At 47.3% G+C, this 23,299-nt stretch overlaps 1 protein-coding gene across 2 annotated transcripts in view; it reads right to left on the bottom strand.

The window, feature by feature from the left end:
* Positions 1 to 230: 230 nt before the first annotated feature.
* LOC139554049 (vam6/Vps39-like protein) overlaps positions 231 to 23,299 on the bottom strand; it is a 75,087-nt gene continuing 52,018 nt past the window's right edge. For both annotated transcript variants that reach the window (XM_071366964.1, XM_071366965.1), the window contains exons 18-24: positions 20,219 to 20,347; positions 19,711 to 19,813; positions 19,178 to 19,223; positions 16,920 to 17,069; positions 1,923 to 2,057; positions 1,446 to 1,537; positions 231 to 1,232 (exon numbers count right to left, since the gene is read on the bottom strand). In XM_071366964.1, the coding sequence (XP_071223065.1) occupies positions 1,151 to 1,232; positions 1,446 to 1,537; positions 1,923 to 2,057; positions 16,920 to 17,069; positions 19,178 to 19,223; positions 19,711 to 19,813; positions 20,219 to 20,347 (737 nt within the window). In that variant the 3' untranslated portion in view covers positions 231 to 1,150. The remainder of the gene's footprint in view (positions 1,233 to 1,445; positions 1,538 to 1,922; positions 2,058 to 16,919; positions 17,070 to 19,177; positions 19,224 to 19,710; positions 19,814 to 20,218; positions 20,348 to 23,299) is intronic.

Below are 23,299 nucleotides of genomic sequence, written 5' to 3'. Positions count from 1 at the left end.
AACATAATTGTAAAATGATTTTCTAATGATCAATTAGCCTTTTAAAATGATAAAACGTGCCATTTGAACACAGGAGTGATGGTTGCTGATAATGGGCCTCTGTACGCCTATGTAGATATTCCATTAAAAAACAGCCGTTTCCAGCTACAATAGTCATTTACAACATTAACAATGTCTACACTGTATTTCTGATCAATTTGATGTTATTTTAATGGACCAAAAAATGTGCATTTCTTTCAAAAACCAGGATATTTCTAAGTGACCCCAAACTTTTGAACGGTAGTGTATATATATATATATATTAGTCCCCTTTATCTAATCACCATCAATATTCTTACTATTTTTTACTGTTATTGTTGATTACATTCTCACTTCGCTTTAGCAACAGTGGCTTTGTCATTCATGCTAATACAGCTTATTCAAATCTTAGATAGACAGAGAGAGACAGAGAGAGTCAGAGAGAGTCAGAGAGAGAGTCAGAGAGAGAGAGAGAGTCAGAGAGAGAGAGAGTCAGAGAGAGAGAGAGTCAGAGAGAGAGAGAGTCAGAGAGACAGAGAGTCAGAGAGACAGAGAGTCAGAGAGACAGAGAGTCAGAGAGACAGAGAGTCAGAGAGAGAGAGAGTCAGAGAGACAGAGAGTCAGAGAGACAGAGAGTCAGAGAGACAGAGAGAGTCAGAGAGAGTCAGAGAGAGAGTCAGAGAGAGAGAGAGAGTCAGAGAGAGAGAGAGAGTCAGAGAGAGAGAGAGTCAGAGAGAGAGAGAGTCAGAGAGAGAGAGAGTCAGAGAGACAGAGAGTCAGAGAGACAGAGAGTCAGAGAGACAGAGAGTCAGAGAGACAGAGAGTCAGAGAGAGAGAGAGTCAGAGAGACAGAGAGTCAGAGAGACAGAGAGTCAGAGAGACAGAGAGTCAGAGAGAGAGAGAGTCAGAGAGACAGAGAGTCAGAGAGTCAGAGAGACAGAGAGAGAGAGAACGGGAGGGAGAGGAACAGCATTCCACAGTTCCAGACAGAAGCAGCCAGAGTTCCAGAGATGAGTCCAGCTGAATCGCCAAGCTGCTGTGGAAGTGTATCAGACAAACGCAGCTCCCTGCCCTCCCTCCGTCCAGGGTGCCGCTAGGAACATGTAGTCCACAGGAGGGCACTATTTTGGTGTCACTGCTCAATAGGACACACCCCTCGGTCCTTACAGCAGAAGTAATGAACTACAACGCCGTTGGGATACCTGGCGAAGGCGCTGCACAGGACAGACAGACAGACGATTCAGTAACAGTATATAAACAGAGCCTTAACCTCATATTTACTTGAGGTTAATCACTTACTCAGAATGTATATTACCTAGTTGTAGGTGTTTTGTAAAGCATTCATGTTAGTACTAAAAGGGGATTGTGTAAATATATCAAATGGCTTGGCGATTCAGGTAAACCAAGTACCACTAAACCAGTATTACCTGTTCCCCATCTTCTTCTTACAGACCCTGCAGGTCTTCTCTTCTGAGATGGTACACTTCACCTGCTGGTGGAAGATACGCTCCTCCTGGACCTGAAAACAAACAAACAAACAAACAAACAAACAAACAAACAAACAAACAAACAAACAAACAAACAAACAAACAAACAAACAAACACACACACACACACACACACACACACACACACACACACACACACACACACACACACACACACACACACACACACACACACACACACACACACACACACACACACACACACACACACACACACACACACACACACACACACACACACGTCAGGTGGGTAGAAACAACACACACACAACGTCCATCTCTCTCACCCATAGGAACTCTTGAGGACCTGGTCAAAGAGTTTCCTCAGCCTTACAAACACACACATCCCCAGCTCACACACACACCCCCCAGCTCACACACACACCCTCAGCTCACCCGTAGGAACTCAGCCTGCAGCAGACTCTTGAGCACCTGGTCAAAGCGTTTCCTCTGAGCCTTCTCCTCCAGAACACTCTCTAGGAACACACGGATCTCTCTGATCTGAGTGTTGGCTGGCAGCAGGTCGATGGCCTGGTGAAGAGATAAAATATAGATAGTAAACCTATAGACCTGGACCATAATGATCTGAGTGTTAGCTGGCAGCAGGTCGATGGCCTGGTGAAGAGATATAATATAGATAGTAAACCTATAGACCTGGACCATAATGATCTGAGTGTTGGCTGGCAGCAGGTCGATGGCCTGGTGAAGAGATATAATATAGATAGTAAACCTATAGACCTGGACCATAATGATCAGTGTTAGCTGGCAGCAGGTCGATGGCCTGGTATGAAGCAGAGACAGAGATGGTAGATACAGTGGTGTTTATCAAGGGGCAAAAATGACTGTGTAAAATCAATTATACAAATACTGAGCTGCCTATATTCAGGGGAGGCAGGTAGCCTAGTGGTTAGAGTGTAGAGGTGGCAGGGTAGCCTAGTGGTTAGAGTGTAGAGGTGGCAGGTAGCCTAGTGGTTAGAGTGTAGAGGTGGCAGGGTAGCCTAGTGGTTAGAGTGTAGAGGTGGCAGGGTAGCCTAGTGGTTAGAGTGTAGAGGCGGCAGGTAGACTAGTGGTTAGAGTGTAGAGGCGGCAGGTAGACTAGTGGTTAGAGTGTAGAGGCGGCAGGTAGCCTAGTGGTTAGAGTGTAGAGGCGGCAGGTAGCCTAGTGGTTAGAGTGTAGAGGCGGCAGGTAGCCTAGTGGTTAGAGTGTAGAGGCGGCAGGTAGACTAGTGGTTAGAGTGTAGAGGCGGCAGGTAGACTAGTGGTTAGAGTGTAGAGGCGGCAGGTAGCCTAGTGGTTAGAGTGTAGAGGTGGCAGGGTAGCCTAGTGGTTAGAGTGTAGAGGTGGCAGGTAGCCTAGTGGTTAGAGTGTAGAGGTGGCAGGGTAGCCTAGTGGTTAGAGTGTAGAGGTGGCAGCGCAGCCTAGTGGTTAGAGTGTAGAGGCGGCAGGTAGCCTAGTGGTTAGAGTGTAGAGGTGGCAGGTAGCCTAGTGGTTAGAGTGTAGGGGGGGCAGGTAGTCTAGTGGTTAGAGTGTAGAGGCGGCAGGGTAGCCTAGTGGTTAGAGTGTAGAGGTGGCAGGTAGCCTAGTGGTTAGAGTGTAGAGGTGGCAGGGTAGCCTAGTGGTTAGAGTGTAGAGGTGGCAGGTAGCCTAGTGGTTAGAGTGTAGAGGTGGCAGGGTAGCCTAGTGGTTAGAGTGTAGAGGTGGCAGCGCAGCCTAGTGGTTAGAGTGTAGAGGCGGCAGGTAGCCTAGTGGTTAGAGTGTAGAGGTGGCAGGTAGCCTAGTGGTTAGAGTGTAGGGGGGGCAGGTAGTCTAGTGGTTAGAGTGTAGAGGGGGCAGGTAGCCTAGTGGTTAGAGTGTAGAGGTGGCAGGTAGCCTAGTGGTTAGAGTGTAGAGGTGGCAGGTAGCCTAGTGGTTAGAGTGTAGAGGTGGCAGGGTAGCCTAGTGGTTAGAGTGTAGAGGTGGCAGGGTAGCCTAGTGGTTAGAGTGTAGAGGCGGCAGGTAGACTAGTGGTTAGAGTGTAGAGGCGGCAGGTAGACTAGTGGTTAGAGTGTAGAGGCGGCAGGTAGCCTAGTGGTTAGAGTGTAGAGGCGGCAGGTAGCCTAGTGGTTAGAGTGTAGAGGCGGCAGGTAGCCTAGTGGTTAGAGTGTAGAGGCGGCAGGTAGACTAGTGGTTAGAGTGTAGAGGCGGCAGGTAGACTAGTGGTTAGAGTGTAGAGGCGGCAGGTAGACTAGTGGTTAGAGTGTAGAGGTGGCAGGGTAGCCTAGTGGTTAGAGTGTAGAGGTGGCAGGTAGCCTAGTGGTTAGAGTGTAGAGGTGGCAGGGTAGCCTAGTGGTTAGAGTGTAGAGGTGGCAGCGCAGCCTAGTGGTTAGAGTGTAGAGGCGGCAGGTAGCCTAGTGGTTAGAGTGTAGAGGTGGCAGGTAGCCTAGTGGTTAGAGTGTAGGGGGGGCAGGTAGTCTAGTGGTTAGAGTGTAGAGGCGGCAGGGTAGCCTAGTGGTTAGAGTGTAGAGGTGGCAGGTAGCCTAGTGGTTAGAGTGTAGAGGTGGCAGGGTAGCCTAGTGGTTAGAGTGTCGAGGTGGCAGGTAGCCTAGTGGTTAGAGTGTAGAGGTGGCAGGGTAGCCTAGTGGTTAGAGTGTAGAGGTGGCAGCGCAGCCTAGTGGTTAGAGTGTAGAGGCGGCAGGTAGCCTAGTGGTTAGAGTGTAGAGGTGGCAGGTAGCCTAGTGGTTAGAGTGTAGGGGGGGCAGGTAGTCTAGTGGTTAGAGTGTAGAGGGGGCAGGTAGCCTAGTGGTTAGAGTGTAGAGGTGGCAGGTAGCCTAGTGGTTAGAGTGTAGAGGCGGCAGGTAGCCTAGTGGTTAGAGTGTAGAGGTGGCAGGGTAGCCTAGTGGTTAGAGTGTAGAGGTGGCAGGGTAGCCTAGTGGTTAGAGTGTTGGACCAGTAACCGAAAGGTCGCAAGATCGAATCCCAGAGCTGACAAGGTAAAAATCTGTCGTTCTGCCTCTGAACAAGGCAGTTAACCCACTGTTCCCCGGTAGGCCGTCATTGTAAATAAGAATTTGTTCTTAACTGACTTTCCAAGTTAAATAAATATATTGTTGCTCAAAATAAGTTTAATAAGTAACTTTTTTCTCTCAAAAAAAGTAGATGTCAAAATTATTGATAACTCTGTTTGATACCGGCTCTGAGCTTTTTCTAAAGCGTTTTATGAGTTGGAGAACACATAATGTGGAAACCTTCTTCCGTACAAAATCCTTCCATATGCTTGATATCCTTCTTCTGCGTTTATGGACTTCCCTCTTCAATTCAAACCACATGTTTTCATTTGGGTTCAAGTGTTGATTTTGTGGCAAATTAACAATTTCTTTGGGGATTTTCATGTGTGCTTGGGGTTATCGTCTTGCTGGAAGATCCACTTGTAGCCAGGTTTCGGCCTCCTGGCAGACAACCGGGTTTTTGGCTAAAATATCCTGGAACTGGGTAAAGTACATGATGCCTTTGACCTTAACAAGGGCCCCAAGACCAGTGGAAGCTAAATAGCCCCATAACATCAAAGATCCACCAGCGTAATTTACAGAAGGTATGAGGTCATTTTCTGCTGATGCGTTCTCATTTCGACACCAAACCCACCACTGCTTGGGATTATTGTATGGCGTCATACACAAGATGGCGCCGACAGAGATGGTCGCCTCGCTTCGAGTCCTTAGGAAACTATGCAGGATTTTTTAATCTTTTCTGTATTATTTATTACATTGTTACCCCAGGAAATCTTAAGTCTTATTACAAACACCCGGGAAGAACTAATGGATATAAGAGCGACGTGAACATACTAACATTACGACCAGGAATACGACTTTCCCGAAGCGGGTCCTCTGTTTGGACCACGGCCCAGGACAATGGATCTAATCCCAGAAGCCGACCCAAAACAACGTCGCCGCAGAAGGGGCAGACGGAGCGTCCTTCTGGTCCACTTCACCCACCGCTCCCGAGTATACTACTCGCCAATGTCCAGTCTCTCGACAACAAGGTAGAAGAAATTTGAGCAAGGGTTGCCTTCCAGAGAGACATCAGAGATTGTAAAATTCTCTGTTTCACGGAAACATGGCTCTCTCGGGATATGTTGTCGGATTTGGTTCAGCCACCGGGCTTCTCCATGCATCGCGCCGACAGAGATAAACACCTCTCTGGGAAGAGGAAGGGTTGGGGTGTATGCGTTATGATTAACGACTCATGGTGTAATCATAACAACATACAGGAACTCAAGTCTTTCTGCTCACCCGATCTAGAATTCCTTACAATCAAATGCCGGCCATTTTACCTACCAAGAGAATTCTCGTCAGTTATCGTCACAGCTGTGTACATTCCCCCTCAAGGAACTTCACTGGACTCTATGTAAACTGGAAACCATATATCCCGAGGCTGCATTTATTGTAGCTGGGGATTTTAACAAAGCAAATTTAAGAACAAGGCTACCTAAATTCTATCAGCATATTGATCGTAGTACACGCAGGGGTAATACACTCGACCACTGCTACTCTAACTTCCGCGATGCATACAAAACCCTCCCCTGCCCTCCCTTCGGCAAATCCGACCACAACGCCATCTTGCTCCTACCGTCTTATAGGCAGAAACTCAAACAGGATTAACCAGTGACTAGAACCATTCAACGCTGGTCTAACCAATCGGAATCCATGCTTCAAGATGGTTTTGATCACGAGGACTGGAATATATTCCTGTCAGCCTCAGAGAATAACATCGATCTATACGCTGACTCGGTGAGTGAGTTTATAAAGAAGTGCATTGGAGATGTTGTTCCCACTGTGACTATTAAAACCTTCCCTAACCAGAAACCGTGGATGGATGGCGGCATTCACGCAAAACTGATAGCACGATCCACCGCATTTAACCATGGAAAGATGTCTGGGAATATGGTTGAATATAAACAGTGTAGTTATTCCCTCCGCAAGGCAATCAAACAGACAAAACATCAGTACAGAGACAAAGTGGAGTCGCAAATTAACGGCTCAGACACAAGACGTATGTGGCAGGGTCTACAGACAAAAACAGACTACAATGGGAAAACCAGCCACATCGCGGACACCGACGTCACGCTTCCAGACAAACTAAACACCTTCTTTTCCCACTGAGGATAATAGTGTCACAAAGACCCCCCCCCCCCACTCCTTCTCCGTGGTCGACGTGAGTAAAACATTTAAAAGTGTTAACCTTCGCTAGACTGCTGGCACCGACGGCATCCCTAGCCGCAATCCTCAGAGTATGCGCAGACCAGCTGGCTGGTGTGTTTACGGAAATATTCAATCACTCCCTATCCAAGTTTGCTGTCCCCACATTTCAAGATGGCCACCATTGTTCCTGTGCCCAAGAAGGCAAAGATAACTAAATGATTACCGCCCCTTAGCACTCACTTCTGTCATCATGAAGTGCTTTGAGAGACTGGTCAAGGACCATATCACCTCCACCTTACCGGCCACTCTAGACCCACTTCAGTTTGCATACCGCCCCAACACGTCCACAGACGATGCAATCGGCATCACACTGCCCACTGCCCTCCTCTGGACAAGAGGAATACCTATGTAAGAACGCTGTTCATCGACTACAGCTCAGGATAGAAGACCCTAGTAGCCTGGAAAGCTTAATGCTCCTCTGTGTACACATCACAGACAAACTGAAACGGTCCACCCACATAGACATTGTGGTGAAGAAGGCGCGACAGCGCCTCGTCAACCTCAGGAGAGCTTGTCACCCAAAACCATGACCAACTTTTACAGATGCACAATCAAGAGCATCATGTCGGGCTGTATCGCCGCCTGGTACGGCAACTGCACCGCCCACAACCACAAGGCTCTCCAGAGGGTAGTGAGGTCTGCACAACGCATCACCGGGGGCAAACTACCTGCCCTCCAGGACACCTACAGCACCCGATGTCACAGGAAGGACAAAAAAGATCATCATGGACAACAACCACCCGAGCCACTGCCTGTTCACCCCGCTATCATCCAGAAGGCGAGGTCAGTACAGGTGCATCAAAGCTGAGACCGAGAGACTGAAAAACAGCTTCTATCTCAAGGCCATCAGACTGTTAAACAGCCATCACTAACTTAGAGAGGCTGCTGCCTACATTGAGACCCAATCACTGGCCACTTTAACAAAATGGAACACTAGTCACTTTAAACAATGCCACTTTAATATTGTTTACATTACTCATCTCATATGTACATATTGTATTTTATACCATCTATTGCACCTTGCCTATGCCGCTCGACCATATACTTACATTTATATGTACATATTCTCATTCACCCCTTTAGATTTGTGTGTATTAGGTATTTGTTGTGGATTACTTGTTAGATATTACTGCACGATCGGAACTAGAAACACAAGCAATTCGCTACACTCACATTAACATCTGCTAACCATGTGTATGTGACAAATACAATCAGATTTGATGTGACTGCTGTGTGTGGTCAAGGACCTCTATTCTCAGGTCATTTGACCAAAGCTCCATTTCCAATCCATGTGCCAATGTTGTTTAACAAACTCAAGACGTTTCCATTTGTTGGACGACATGAAAATAGAGCTCTTTGGCGATGCACACCAGTGGTGGGTTTGGTGTCGAAATGAGACAAACAGGAAATAGATACATATTTGAAAATTGACCATTAACTTCCACAGGGGATCCCTCCCCCTCCCCTCCGTGCTCTCTCTCCCCCTCCGCTCCCCCTCCCCTCCGTGCTCGCTCCCCCTCCGCTCCCCCTCCCCTCCGTGCTCTCTCTCCCCCTCCGCTCCCCCTCCCCTCCGTGCTCTCTCTCCCCCTCCGCTCCCCCTCCCCTCCGTGCTCGCTCCCCCTCCGCTCCCTCTCCCCTCCATCTCCCCTCCGCCTCCTCTCCCCCTCCATCTCCCTCTCCATCTCCCTCTCCATCTCCCTCTCCATCTCCCCCTCCGTGCTCTCTCCCCCTCTCTTAGCAAGACAGACTCTGGGAGCTGAGCCAGGGGAAATGAAAGCAGAGCCACATTAAAACTCAGTAAGAGAGAGGAGAGCAGAACCACCGTACAGGTTACAGAAACCTGTTCATAAACCCACAACTCAGAGCTCTGGTGCTGCCCAACACCACATTGATACAGCACTGATACAGAAACCTGCAGTCTACCTTAGTGGTATTCAGAGTGTTGTGGTGCAGTCTACCTTAGTGGTATTCAGAGTGTTGTGGTGCAGTCTAACTTAGTGGTATTCAGAGTGTTGTGGTGCAGTCTACCTTAGTGGTATTCAGAGTGTTGTGGTGCAGTCTACCTTAGTGGTATTCAGAGTGTTGTGGTGCAGTCTACCTTAGTGGTATTCAGAGTGTTGTGGTGCAGTCTACCTTAGTGGTATTCAGAGTGTTGTGGTGCAGTCTACCTTAGTGGTATTCAGAGTGTTGTGGTGCAGTCTACCTTAGTGGTATTCAGAGTGTTGTGGTGCAGTCTACCTTAGTGGTATTCAGAGTGTTGTGGTGCAGTCTACCTTAGTGGTATTCAGAGTGCTGTGGTGCAGTCTACCTTAGTGGTATTCAGAGTGTTGTGGTGCAGTCTACCTTAGTGGTATTCAGAGTGCTGTGGTGCAGTCTACCTTAGTGGTATTCAGAGTGTTGTGGTGCAGTCTACCTTAGTGGTATTCAGAGTGTTGTGGTGCAGTCTACCTTAGTGGTATTCAGAGTGCTGTGGTGCAGTCTACCTTAGTGGTATTCAGAGTGCTGTGGTGCAGTCTACCTTAGTGGTATTCAGCATGCTGTGGTGCGGTCTACCTTAGTGGTATTCAGCATGCTGTGGTGCGGTCTACCTTAGTGGTATTCAGCATGCTGTGGTGCGGTCTACCTTAGTGGTATTCAGCATGCTGTGGTGCAGTCTACCTTAGTGGTATTCAGCATGCTGTGGTGCAGTCTACCTTAGTGGTATTCAGAGTGTTGTGGTGCAGTCTACCTAAGTGGTATTCACCGTGCTGTGGTGCAGTCTACCTTAGTGGTATTCAGCATGCTGTGGTGCAGTCTACCTTAGTGGTATTCAGAGTGTTGTGGTGCAGTCTACCTTAGTGGTATTCAGCATGCTGTGGTGCAGTCTACCTTAGTGGTATTCAGCATGCTGTGGTGCGGTCTACCTTAGTGGTATTCAGCATGCTGTGGTGCAGTCTACCTTAGTGGTATTCAGCATGCTGTGTTGTGGTGCAGTCTACCTTAGTGGTATTCAGAGTGCTGTGGTGCAGTCTACCTTAGTGGTATTCAGAGTGCTGTGTTGTGGTGCAGTCTACCTTAGTGGTATTCAGCTTGCTGTGGTGCAGTCTACCTTAGTGGTATTCAGAGTGCTGTGGTGCAGTCTACCTTAGTGGTATTCAGAGTGTTGTGGTGCAGTCTACCTTAGTGGTATTCAGCGTGCTGTGGTGCAGTCTACCTTAGTGGTATTCAGAGTGTTGTGGTGCAGTCTACCTAAGTGGTATTCAGAGTGTTGTGGTGCAGTCTATCTTAGTGGTATTCAGAGTGCTGTGGTGCAGTCTACCTTAGTGGTATTCAGCGTGTTGTGGTGCAGTCTACCTTAGTGGTATTCAGAGTGCTGTGGTGCAGTCTACCTTAGTGGTATTCAGAGTGTTGTGGTGCAGTCTACCTTAGTGGTATTCAGTGTGCTGTGGTGCAGTCTACCTTAGTGGTATTCAGAGTGTTGTGGTGCAGTCTACCTTAGTGGTATTCAGAGTGTTGTGGTGCAGTCTACCTTAATGGTATTCAGCGTGCTGTGGTGCAGTCTACCTTAGTGGTATTCAGAGTGTTGTGGTGCAGTCTACCTTAGTGGTATTCAGAGTGTTGTGGTGCAGTCTACCTTAGTGGTATTCAGCGTGTTGTGGTGCAGTCTACCTTAGTGATATTCAGAGTGTTGGGGTGCAGTCTACCTTAGTGGTATTCAGAGTGTTGTGGTGCAGTCTACCTTAGTGGTATTCAGCGTGCTGTGGTGCAGTCTACCTTAGTGGTATTCAGAGTGTTGTGGTGCAGTCTACCTTAGTGGTATTCAGAGTGTTGTGGTGCAGTCTACCTTAGTGGTATTCATCGTGCTGTGGTGCAGTCTACCTTAGTGGTATTCAGAGTGTTGTGGTGCAGTCTACCTAAGTGGTATTCAGAGTGTTGTGGTGCAGTCTACCTTAGTGGTATTCAGCATGCTGTGTTGTGGTGCAGTCTACCTTAGTGGTATTCAGCTTGCTGTGGTGCAGTCTACCTTAGTGGTATTCAGCGTGCTGTGGTGCAGTCTACCTTAGTGGTATTCAGAGTGTTGTGGTGCAGTCTACCTTAGTGGTATTCAGCGTGCTGTGGTGCAGTCTACCTTAGTGGTATTCAGAGTGTTGTGGTGCAGTCTACCTAAGTGGTATTCAGAGTGTTGTGGTGCAGTCTATCTTAGTGGTATTCAGAGTGCTGTGGTGCAGTCTACCTTAGTGGTATTCAGCGTGTTGTGGTGCAGTCTACCTTAGTGGTATTCAGAGTGCTGTGGTGCAGTCTACCTTAGTGGTATTCAGAGTGTTGTGGTGCAGTCTACCTTAGTGGTATTCAGCGTGCTGTGGTGCAGTCTACCTTAGTGGTATTCAGAGTGTTGTGGTGCAGTCTACCTTAGTGGTATTCAGAGTGTTGTGGTGCAGTCTACCTTAATGGTATTCAGCGTGCTGTGGTGCAGTCTACCTTAGTGGTATTCAGAGTGTTGTGGTGCAGTCTACCTTAGTGGTATTCAGAGTGTTGTGGTGCAGTCTACCTTAGTGGTATTCAGCGTGTTGTGGTGCAGTCTACCTTAGTGATATTCAGAGTGTTGGGGTGCAGTCTACCTTAGTGGTATTCAGAGTGTTGTGGTGCAGTCTACCTTAGTGGTATTCAGCGTGCTGTGGTGCAGTCTACCTTAGTGGTATTCAGAGTGTTGTGGTGCAGTCTACCTTAGTGGTATTCAGAGTGTTGTGGTGCAGTCTACCTTAGTGGTATTCAGCGTGCTGTGGTGCAGTCTACCTTAGTGGTATTCAGAGTGTTGTGGTGCAGTCTACCTTAGTGGTATTCAGAGTGTTGTGGTGCAGTCTACCTTTGTGGTATTCAGCGTGTTGTGGTGCAGTCTACCTTAGTGGTATTCAGCGTGCTGTGGTGCAGTCTACCTTAGTGGTATTCAGAGTGTTGTGGTGCAGTCTACCTTAGTGGTATTCAGAGTGTTGTGGTGCAGTCTACCTTAGTGGTATTCAGAGTGTTGTGGTGCAGTCTACCTTAGTGGTATTCAGAGTGCTGTGGTGCAGTCTACCTTAGTGGTATTCAGAGTGTTGTGGTGCAGTCTACCTTAGTGGTATTCAGAGTGCTGTGGTGCAGTCTACCTTAGTGGTATTCAGAGTGTTGTGGTGCAGTCTACCTTAGTGGTATTCAGAGTGTTGTGGTGCAGTCTACCTTAGTGGTATTCAGAGTGTTGTGGTGCAGTCTACCTTAGTGGTATTCAGCGTGCTGTGGTGCAGTCTACCTTAGTGGTATTCAGAGTGTTGTGGTGCAGTCTACCTAAGTGGTATTCACCGTGCTGTGGTGCAGTCTACCTTAGTGGTATTCAGCATGCTGTGGTGCAGTCTACCTTGGTGGTATTCAGAGTGTTGTGGTGCAGTCTACCTTAGTGGTATTCAGAGTGTTGTGGTGCAGTCTACCTTAGTGGTATTCAGAGTGTTGTGGTGCAGTCTACCTTAGTGGTATTCAGCGTGCTGTGGTGCAGTCTACCTTAGTGGTATTCAGAGTGTTGTGGTGCAGTCTACCTTAGTGGTATTCAGCGTGTTGTGGTGCAGTCTACCTTAGTGGTATTCAGCATGCTGTGGTGCAGTCTACCTTAGTGGTATTCAGAGTGTTGTGGTGCAGTCTACCTAAGTGGTATTCAGCTTGCTGTGGTGCAGTCTACCTTAGTGGTATTCGGCGTGCTGTGGTGCAGTCTACCTTAGTGGTATTCAGAGTGTTGTGGTGCAGTCTACCTTAGTGGTATTCAGCGTGTTGTGGTGCAGTCTACCTTAGTGGTATTCAGCGTGCTGTGGTGCAGTCTACCTTAGTGGTATTCAGCGTGTTGTGGTGCAGTCTACCTTAGTGGTATTCAGCTTGCTGTGGTGCAGTCTACCTTAGTGGTATTCAGAGTGTTGTGGTGCAGTCTACCTTAGTGGTATTCAGCGGTGCTGTGGTGCAGTCTACCTTAGCGGTATTCAGCTTGCTGTGGTGCAGTCTACCTTAGTGGTATTCAGAGTGCTGTGGTGCAGTCTACCTTAGTGGTATTCAGCGTGTTGTGGTGCAGTCTACCCTTAGTGGTATTCAGCGTGTTGTGGTGCAGTCTACCCTTAGTGGTATTCAGCGTGCTGTGGTGCAGTCTACCTTAGTGGTATTCAGCATGCTGTGGTGCAGTCTACCTTAGTGGTATTCAGAGTGTTGTGGTGCAGTCTACCTAAGTGGTATTCAGAGTGTTGTGGTGCAGTCTACCTTAGTGGTATTCAGCATGCTGTGTTGTGGTGCAGTCTACCTTAGTGGTATTCAGAGTGTTGTGGTGCAGTCTACCTTAGTGGTATTCAGAGTGTTGTGGTGCAGTCTACCTTAGTGGTATTCAGAGTGTTGTGGTGCAGTCTACCTTAGTGGTATTCAGAGTGCTGTGGTGCAGTCTACCTTAGTGGTATTCAGAGTGTTGTGGTGCAGTCTACCTTAGTGGTATTCAGAGTGCTGTGGTGCAGTCTACCTTAGTGGTATTCAGAGTGTTGTGGTGCAGTCTACCTTAGTGGTATTCAGCGTGCTGTGGTGCAGTCTACCTTAGTGGTATTCAGAGTGTTGTGGTGCAGTCTACCTTAGTGGTATTCAGAGTGTTGTGGTGCAGTCTACCTTAGTGGTATTCAGCGTGCTGTGGTGCAGTCTACCTTAGTGGTATTCAGAGTGTTGTGGTGCAGTCTACCTTAGTGGTATTCAGAGTGTTGTGGTGCAGTCTACCTTTGTGGTATTCAGCGTGTTGTGGTGCAGTCTACCTTAGTGGTATTCAGCGTGCTGTGGTGCAGTCTACCTTAGTGGTATTCAGAGTGTTGTGGTGCAGTCTACCTTAGTGGTATTCAGAGTGTTGTGGTGCAGTCTACCTTAGTGGTATTCAGAGTGTTGTGGTGCAGTCTATCTTAGTGGTATTCAGAGTGCTGTGGTGCAGTCTACCTTAGTGGTATTCAGCGTGTTGTGGTGCAGTCTACCTTAGTGGTATTCAGAGTGCTGTGGTGCAGTCTACCTTAGTGGTATTCAGAGTGTTGTGGTGCAGTCTACCTTAGTGGTATTCAGAGTGTTGTGGTGCAGTCTACCTTAGTGGTATTCAGAGTGTTGTGGTGCAGTCTACCTTAGTGGTATTCAGCGTGCTGTGGTGCAGTCTACCTTAGTGGTATTCAGAGTGTTGTGGTGCAGTCTACCTAAGTGGTATTCACCGTGCTGTGGTGCAGTCTACCTTAGTGGTATTCAGCATGCTGTGGTGCAGTCTACCTTAGTGGTATTCAGAGTGTTGTGGTGCAGTCTACCTTAGTGGTATTCAGAGTGTTGTGGTGCAGTCTACCTTAGTGGTATTCAGAGTGTTGTGGTGCAGTCTACCTTAGTGGTATTCAGCGTGCTGTGGTGCAGTCTACCTTAGTGGTATTCAGAGTGTTGTGGTGCAGTCTACCTTAGTGGTATTCAGCGTGTTGTGGTGCAGTCTACCTTAGTGGTATTCAGCATGCTGTGGTGCAGTCTACCTTAGTGGTATTCAGAGTGTTGTGGTGCAGTCTACCTAAGTGGTATTCAGAGTGTTGTGGTGCAGTCTACCTTAGTGGTATTCAGCATGCTGTGTTGTGGTGCAGTCTACCTTAGTGGTATTCAGCTTGCTGTGGTGCAGTCTACCTTAGTGGTATTCGGCGTGCTGTGGTGCAGTCTACCTTAGTGGTATTCAGAGTGTTGTGGTGCAGTCTACCTTAGTGGTATTCAGCGTGTTGTGGTGCAGTCTACCTTAGTGGTATTCAGCGTGCTGTGGTGCAGTCTACCTTAGTGGTATTCAGCGTGTTGTGGTGCAGTCTACCTTAGTGGTATTCAGCTTGCTGTGGTGCATTCTACCTTAGTGGTATTCAGCATGCTGTGGTGCAGTCTACCTTAGTGGTATTCAGAGTGTTGTGGTGCAGTCTACCTAAGTGGTATTCAGAGTGTTGTGGTGCAGTCTACCTTAGTGGTATTCAGCATGCTGTGTTGTGGTGCAGTCTACCTTAGTGGTATTCAGCTTGCTGTGGTGCAGTCTACCTTAGTGGTATTCAGCGTGCTGTGGTGCAGTCTACCTTAGTGGTATTCAGAGTGTTGTGGTGCAGTCTACCTTAGTGGTATTCAGCGTGCTGTGGTGCAGTCTACCTTAGTGGTATTCAGAGTGTTGTGGTGCAGTCTACCTAAGTGGTATTCAGAGTGTTGTGGTGCAGTCTATCTTAGTGGTATTCAGAGTGCTGTGGTGCAGTCTACCTTAGTGGTATTCAGCGTGTTGTGGTGCAGTCTACCTTAGTGGTATTCAGAGTGCTGTGGTGCAGTCTACCTTAGTGGTATTCAGAGTGTTGTGGTGCAGTCTACCTTAGTGGTATTCAGCGTGCTGTGGTGCAGTCTACCTTAGTGGTATTCAGAGTGTTGTGGTGCAGTCTACCTTAGTGGTATTCAGAGTGTTGTGGTGCAGTCTACCTTAATGGTATTCAGCGTGCTGTGGTGCAGTCTACCTTAGTGGTATTCAGAGTGTTGTGGTGCAGTCTACCTTAGTGGTATTCAGAGTGTTGTGGTGCAGTCTACCTTAGTGGTATTCAGCGTGTTGTGGTGCAGTCTACCTTAGTGATATTCAGAGTGTTGGGGTGCAGTCTACCTTAGTGGTATTCAGAGTGTTGTGGTGCAGTCTACCTTAGTGGTATTCAGCGTGCTGTGGTGCAGTCTACCTTAGTGGTATTCAGAGTGTTGTGGTGCAGTCTACCTTAGTGGTATTCAGAGTGTTGTGGTGCAGTCTACCTTAGTGGTATTCAGCGTGCTGTGGTGCAGTCTACCTTAGTGGTATTCAGAGTGTTGTGGTGCAGTCTACCTTAGTGGTATTCAGAGTGTTGTGGTGCAGTCTACCTTTGTGGTATTCAGCGTGTTGTGGTGCAGTCTACCTTAGTGGTATTCAGCGTGCTGTGGTGCAGTCTACCTTAGTGGTATTCAGAGTGTTGTGGTGCAGTCTACCTTAGTGGTATTCAGAGTGTTGTGGTGCAGTCTACCTTAGTGGTATTCAGAGTGTTGTGGTGCAGTCTACCTTAGTGGTATTCAGAGTGCTGTGGTGCAGTCTACCTTAGTGGTATTCAGAGTGTTGTGGTGCAGTCTACCTTAGTGGTATTCAGAGTGCTGTGGTGCAGTCTACCTTAGTGGTATTCAGAGTGTTGTGGTGCAGTCTACCTTAGTGGTATTCAGAGTGTTGTGGTGCAGTCTACCTTAGTGGTATTCAGAGTGTTGTGGTGCAGTCTACCTTAGTGGTATTCAGCGTGCTGTGGTGCAGTCTACCTTAGTGGTATTCAGAGTGTTGTGGTGCAGTCTACCTAAGTGGTATTCACCGTGCTGTGGTGCAGTCTACCTTAGTGGTATTCAGCATGCTGTGGTGCAGTCTACCTTAGTGGTATTCAGAGTGTTGTGGTGCAGTCTACCTTAGTGGTATTCAGAGTGTTGTGGTGCAGTCTACCTTAGTGGTATTCAGAGTGCTGTGGTGCAGTCTACCTTAGTGGTATTCAGCGTGCTGTGGTGCAGTCTACCTTAGTGGTATTCAGAGTGTTGTGGTGCAGTCTACCTTAGTGGTATTCAGCGTGTTGTGGTGCAGTCTACCTTAGTGGTATTCAGCATGCTGTGGTGCAGTCTACCTTAGTGGTATTCAGAGTGTTGTGGTGCAGTCTACCTAAGTGGTATTCAGAGTGTTGTGGTGCAGTCTACCTTAGTGGTATTCAGCATGCTGTGTTGTGGTGCAGTCTACCTTAGTGGTATTCAGCTTGCTGTGGTGCAGTCTACCTTAGTGGTATTCGGCGTGCTGTGGTGCAGTCTACCTTAGTGGTATTCAGAGTGTTGTGGTGCAGTCTACCTTAGTGGTATTCAGCGTGTTGTGGTGCAGTCTACCTTAGTGGTATTCAGCGTGCTGTGGTGCAGTCTACCTTAGTGGTATTCAGCGTGTTGTGGTGCAGTCTACCTTAGTGGTATTCAGCTTGCTGTGGTGCAGTCTACCTTAGTGGTATTCAGAGTGTTGTGGTGCAGTCTACCTTAGCGGTATTCAGTATTCAGAGTGTTGTGGTGCAGTCTACCTTAGTGGTATTCAGCGTGTTGTGGTGCAGTCTACCCTTAGTGGTATTCAGCGTGCTGTGGTGCAGTCTACCTTAGCGGTATTCAGCTTGCTGTGGTGCAGCTCCAGCACGTGTAGAGCAGCCTTTAGATTGGCCTGTGGCTCCGACAGCTCCATTTTGATTGGTCCAAGGCAGTGGACATCAGGAGGGGACAAATACATGCGCAGCAGAGACAGGTACACCTGTATAACAACATGGGGTTAAGAGACAGGTACACCTGTATAACAACATGGGGTTAAGAGACAGGTACACCTGTATAACAACATGGGGTTAAGAGACAGGTACACCTGTATAACAACATAACAACATGGGGTTAAGAGACAGGTACACCTGTATAACAACATGGGGTTAAGAGACAGGTACACCTGTATAACAACATAACAACATGGGGTTAAGAGACAGGTACACCTGTATAACAACATGGGGTTAAGAGACAGGTACACCTGTATAACAACATGGGGTTAAGAGACAGGTACACCTGTATAACAACATGGGGTTAAGAGACAGGTACACCTGTATAACAACATGGGGTTAAGAGACAGGTACACCTGTATAACAACATGGGGTTAAGAGACAGGTACACCTGTATAACAACATGGGGTTAAGAGACAGGTACACCTGTATAACAACATGGGGTTAAGAGACAGGTACACCTGTATAACAACATGGGGTTAAGAGACAGGTACACCTGTATAACAACATGGGGTTAAGAGACAGGTACACCTGTATAACAACATGACAACATGGGGTTAAGAGACAGGTACACCTGTATGACAACATGGGGTTAAGAGACAGGTACACCTGTATAACAACATGGGGTTAAGAGACAGGTACACCTGTATGACAACATGGGGTTAAGAGACAGGTACACCTGTATAACAACATGGGGTTAAGAGACAGGTACACCTGTATAACAACATGGGGTTAAGAGACAGGTACACCTGTATAACAACATGGGGTTAAGAGACAGGTACACCTGTATAACAACATGGGGTTAAGAGACAGGTACACCTGTATAACAACATGGGGTTAAGAGACAGGTACACCTGTATAACAACATGGGGTTAAGAGACAGGTACACCTGTATAACAACATGACAACATGGGGTTAAGAGACAGGTACACCTGTATAACAACATGGGGTTAAGAGACAGGTACACCTGTATAACAACATGACAACATGGGGTTAAGAGACAGGTACACCTGTATAACAACATGGGGTTAAGAGACAGGTACACCTGTATAACAACATGACAACATGGGGTTAAGAGACAGGTACACCTGTATAACAACATGGGGTTAAGAGACAGGTACACCTGTATAACAACATAACAACATGGGGTTAAGAGACAGGTACACCTGTATAACAACATGGGGTTAAGAGACAGGTACACCTGTATAACAACATGGGGTTAAGAGACAGGTACACCTGTATAACAACATGGGGTTAAGAGACAGGTACACCTGTATAACAACATGGGGTTAAGAGACAGGTACACCTGTATAACAACATGGGGTTAAGAGACAGGTACACCTGTATAACAACATGGGGTTAAGAGACAGGTACACCTGTATAACAACATGGGGTTAAGAGACAGGTACACCTGTATAACAACATGGGGTTAAGAGACAGGTACACCTGTATAACAACATGGGGTTAAGAGACAGGTACACCTGTATAACAACATGACAACATGGGGTTAAGAGACAGGTACACCTGTATGACAACATGGGGTTAAGAGACAGGTACACCTGTATAACAACATGGGGTTAAGAGACAGGTACACCTGTATGACAACATGGGGTTAAGAGACAGGTACACCTGTATAACAACATGGGGTTAAGAGACAGGTACACCTGTATAACAACATGGGGTTAAGAGACAGGTACACCTGTATAACAACATGGGGTTAAGAGACAGGTACACCTGTATAACAACATGGGGTTAAGAGACAGGTACACCTGTATAACAACATGGGGTTAAGAGACAGGTACACCTGTATAACAACATGGGGTTAAGAGACAGGTACACCTGTATAACAACATGACAACATGGGGTTAAGAGACAGGTACACCTGTATAACAACATGGGGTTAAGAGACAGGTACACCTGTATAACAACATGGGGTTAAGAGACAGGTACACCTGTATAACAACATGGGGTTAAGAGACAGGTACACCTGTATAACAACATGGGGTTAAGAGACAGGTACACCAGGTACACCTGAGTTGCATGTAATACTTACTTACTGTACCAGTTCAACACGTGTCAATCAGAGGGAGATACTCACATCTTTGTTTCTGCCTGTGTCTTTGTCATAATGCCGGTGACAGTACCTGAAGGGAGAGAAACACAAAGTGGCATTATTATAACTGACAATAACATCAGCTAAGACACCGCCTGGAGAGAAATCATAATACAGTTAGGTTAAAAAATATCTACATTTCTACAGTTTTTTTGAATCAGCATGTTATTGTTTCTGGCTGGTGGGTTGTTTGAGTGGGAGACAGGCTGCCGTCCCACTAACTCATCCACTAACTCATCCATAGGGTTGTCGACAGGCTGTGTGTGTGTGTGTGTGTGTATATAGTACTACTCACTCCTTGGCCATGTGTGTGTGTGTGTGTGTGTGTGTGTGTGTGTGTGTGTGTGTGTGTGTGTATGTATATAGTACTACTCACTCCTTGGCCATGTGTGTGTGTGTGTGTGTGTGTGTAGTACTACTCACTCCTTGGCCATGTGTGTGTGTGTGTGTGTGTGTGTGTGTGTGTGTGTGTGTGTGTGTGTGTGTGTGTGTGTGTGTGTGTGTGTAGTACTACTCACTCCTTGGCCATGTGTGTGTCCTTCAGGACGTGTACGTAGATGAAGAGGGCCTGTTCATGTTTCCCCATCCGACCCAGCAGCAGGGCCCGCTCCTCCAGAAGACCTGACAGACAAATGGCATGGCTAGGTTGAAGATACAAAGGCTAAAGACAAGTTAGGTTTCAAAAAACAGATTCATGAGACCAGCGTCGTTGCTAACTAGCATCGCTGGTCCCATTGTTAAGAATTGTTCCTCATTCACGCAAAGACCTCTGGGATATCACAATCCTCTTGTCTTAATAACCTTTGTTATCTTCAACCGAGTGGCATGGTGAGCACACGGTCACGGAGGCTAGCATATAGCCTGGAACCAGGCTAGAATACTAAACAAACTCCCTTATCCAGAGCGAATTACAAAATCAGTGCTTTCAACGAAAGAAGTCACAAAAGGACTGCATAAGATCACTACAGGTGCAACCAGTCAGGAGGAAGAGCAATAACTGTTGAATCTACCCGGAACCATCCTCACCATCGAAGGGGAAGTCAGAGATGAGTCGGCCTGGTTCGTAGCTGGTAGAGACCTCCAGGAAACACACTAGCTTGTTCCTGAACTCTCCCAGGTCCCCCTCCTCCTTCCCAGCAGCCACTGCAGGAACACCTACAGGAAGACAGAACAGATAGATCTATTAGAATATCACATATCAGCTGTGGAGGGAAAAGGGGGATACCTAGTCAGTTGTAAAGGGAAAGGGGGGGGATACCTAGTCAGTTGTAAAGGGAAAGGGGGGGGATACCTAGTCAGTTGTAAAGGGAAAGGGGGGGATACCTACTCAGTTGTAAAGGGAAAGGGGGGGGGGATACCTAGTCAGTTGTAAAGGGGGATACCTAGTCAGTTGTAAAGGGGGATACCTAGTCAGTTGTAAAGGGAAAGGGGGATACCTAGTCAGTTGGAAAGGGGGATACCTAGTCAGTTGTAAAGGGGGATACCTAGTCAGTTGTACAGGGGGATACCTAGTCAGTTGTAAAGGGGGATACCTAGTCAGTTGTAAAGGGGGATACCTAGTCAGTTGGAAAGGGGGATACCTAGTCAGTTGTAAAGGGGGATACCTAGTCAGTTGTAAAGGGGGATACCTAGTCAGTTGTAAAGGGGGATACCTAGTCAGTTGTACAGGGGGATACCTAGTCAGTTGTAAAGGGGGATACCTAGTCAGTTGTAAAGGGAAAGGGGGATACCTAGTCAGTTGTAAAGGGGGATACCTAGTCAGTTGGAAAGGGAAAGGGGGATACCTAGTCAGTTGAAAAGGGGGATACCTAGTCAGTTGTAAAGGGGGATACCTAGTCAGTTGTAAAGGGGGATACCTAGTCAGTTGTAAAGGGGGATACCTAGTCAGTTGTACAGGGGGATACCTAGTCAGTTGTAAAGGGGGATACCTAGTCAGTTGTACAGGGGGATACCTAGTCAGTTGTAAAGGGGGATACCTAGTCAGTTGTACAGGGGGATACCTAGTCAGTTGTACAGGGGGATACCTAGTCAGTTGTAAAGGGGGATACCTAGTCAGTTGTAAAGGGGAATACCTAGTCACCTGTGGTGCTAGGAGGATACCTAGTCAGTTGTAAAGGGGGATACCTAGTCAGTTGTACAGGGGGATACCTAGTCAGTTGTACAGGGGGATACCTAGTCAGTTGTAAAGGGGGATACCTAGTCAGTTGTAAAGGGGGATACCTAGTCAGTTGTACAGGGGGATACCTAGTCAGTTGTACAGGGGGATACCTAGTCAGTTGTAAAGGGGGATACCTAGTCAGTTGTACAGGGGGATACCTAGTCAGTTGTAAAGGGGGATACCTAGTCAGTTGTAAAGGGGGATACCTAGTCAGTTGTAAAGGGGGATACCTAGTCAGTTGTAAAGGGGGATACCTAGTCAGTTGTAAAGGGGGATACCTAGTCAGTTGTAAAGGGGGATACCTAGTCAGTTGTAAAGGGGGATACCTAGTCAGTTGTAAAGGGGGATACCTAGTCAGTTGTAAAGGGGGATACCTAGTCAGTTGTACAGGGGGATACCTAGTCAGTTGTACAGGGGGATACCTAGTCAGTTGTAAAGGGGGATACCTAGTCAGTTGTAAAGGGGGATACCTAGTCAGTTGTAAAGGGGGATACCTAGTCAGTTGTAAAGGGGGATACCTAGTCAGTTGTAAAGGGGGATACCTAGTCAGTTGTAAAGGGGGATACCTAGTCAGTTATAAAGGGGGATACCTAGTCAGTTGGAAAGGGGGATACCTAGTCAGTTGGAAAGGGGGATACCTAGTCAGTTGGAAAGGGGGATACCTAGTCAGTTGTAAAGGGGGGTACCTAGTCAGTTGTACAGGGGGATACCTAGTCAGTTGTAAAGGGGGATACCTAGTCAGTTGGAAAGGGGGATACCTAGTCAGTTGTAAAGGGGGATACCTAGTCAGTTGTAAAGGGGGATACCTAGTCAGTTGTAAAGGGGGATACCTAGTCAGTTGTAAAGGGGGATACCTAGTCAGTTGTAAAGGGGGATACCTAGTCAGTTGTAAAGGGGGATACCTAGTCAGTTTTACAACTGAAATGTGTCTTCCACATTTAACCCAACCCCTCTGAATCAGAGAGATGTGTCTTCCTCATTTAACCCAACCCCTCTGAATCAGAGAGGTGTGTCTTCCTCATTTAACCCAAACCCTCTGAATCAGAGAGGTGTGTCTTCCTCATTTAACCCCTCTGAATCAGAGAGGTGTGTCTTCCTCATTTAACCCAACCCCTCTGAATCAGAGAGGTGTGTCTTCCTCATTTAACCCAACCCCTCTGAATCAGAGAGGTGTGTCTTCCTCATTTAACCCAACCCCTCTGAATCAGAGAGGTGTGTCTTCCTCATTTAACCCAACCCTTCTGAATCAGAGAGGTGTGTCTTCCTCATTTAACCCAACCCCTCTGAATCAGAGAGATGTGTCTTCCTCATTTAACCCAACCCCTCTGAATCAGAGAGGTGTGTCTTCCTCATTTAACCCAACCCCTCTGAATCAGAGAGGTGTGTCTTCCTCATTTAACCCCTCTGAATCAGAGAGGTGTGTCTTCCTCATTTAACCCAACCCCTCTGAATCAGAGAGATGTGTCTTCCTCATTTAACCCAACCCCTCTGAATCAGAGAGGTGTGTCTTCCTCATTGAACTCAACCCCTCTGAATCAGAGGTGTGTCTTCCTCATTTAACCCCTCTGAATCAGAGAGGTGTGTCTTCCTCATTTAACCCAACCCCTCTGAATCAGAGAGGTGTGTCTTCCTCATTTAACCCAACCCCTCTGAATCAGAGAGGTGTGTCTTCCTCATTTAACCCAACCCCTCTGAATCAGAGAGGTGTGTCTTCCTCATTTAACCCAACCCCTCTGAATCAGAGAGGTGTGTGTCTTCCTCATTTAACCCAACCCCTCTGAATCAGAGAGGTGCGGTGGGGCTGCCTTTAATCAACATCCACGTCTTCGGCGCCCGGGGAACAGTGGGTTAAACTGTCTTGCTCAGGGGCAGAACGACAGATTTTTACCTTACTAGATTTTCCTCAGGACTCCAAAAAGTATTTTGTCCGTTTTGTCAGTCCAATAAGA

The sequence above is a fragment of the Salvelinus alpinus genome, chromosome 25, assembly GCF_045679555.1.
Source record: "Salvelinus alpinus chromosome 25, SLU_Salpinus.1, whole genome shotgun sequence".
In the NCBI taxonomy this organism is placed as follows: Eukaryota; Metazoa; Chordata; class Actinopteri; order Salmoniformes; family Salmonidae; genus Salvelinus; species Salvelinus alpinus.
Note: the sequence above shows the minus strand (reverse complement) of the source record. Positions and strands in the feature narration are given on the sequence as shown.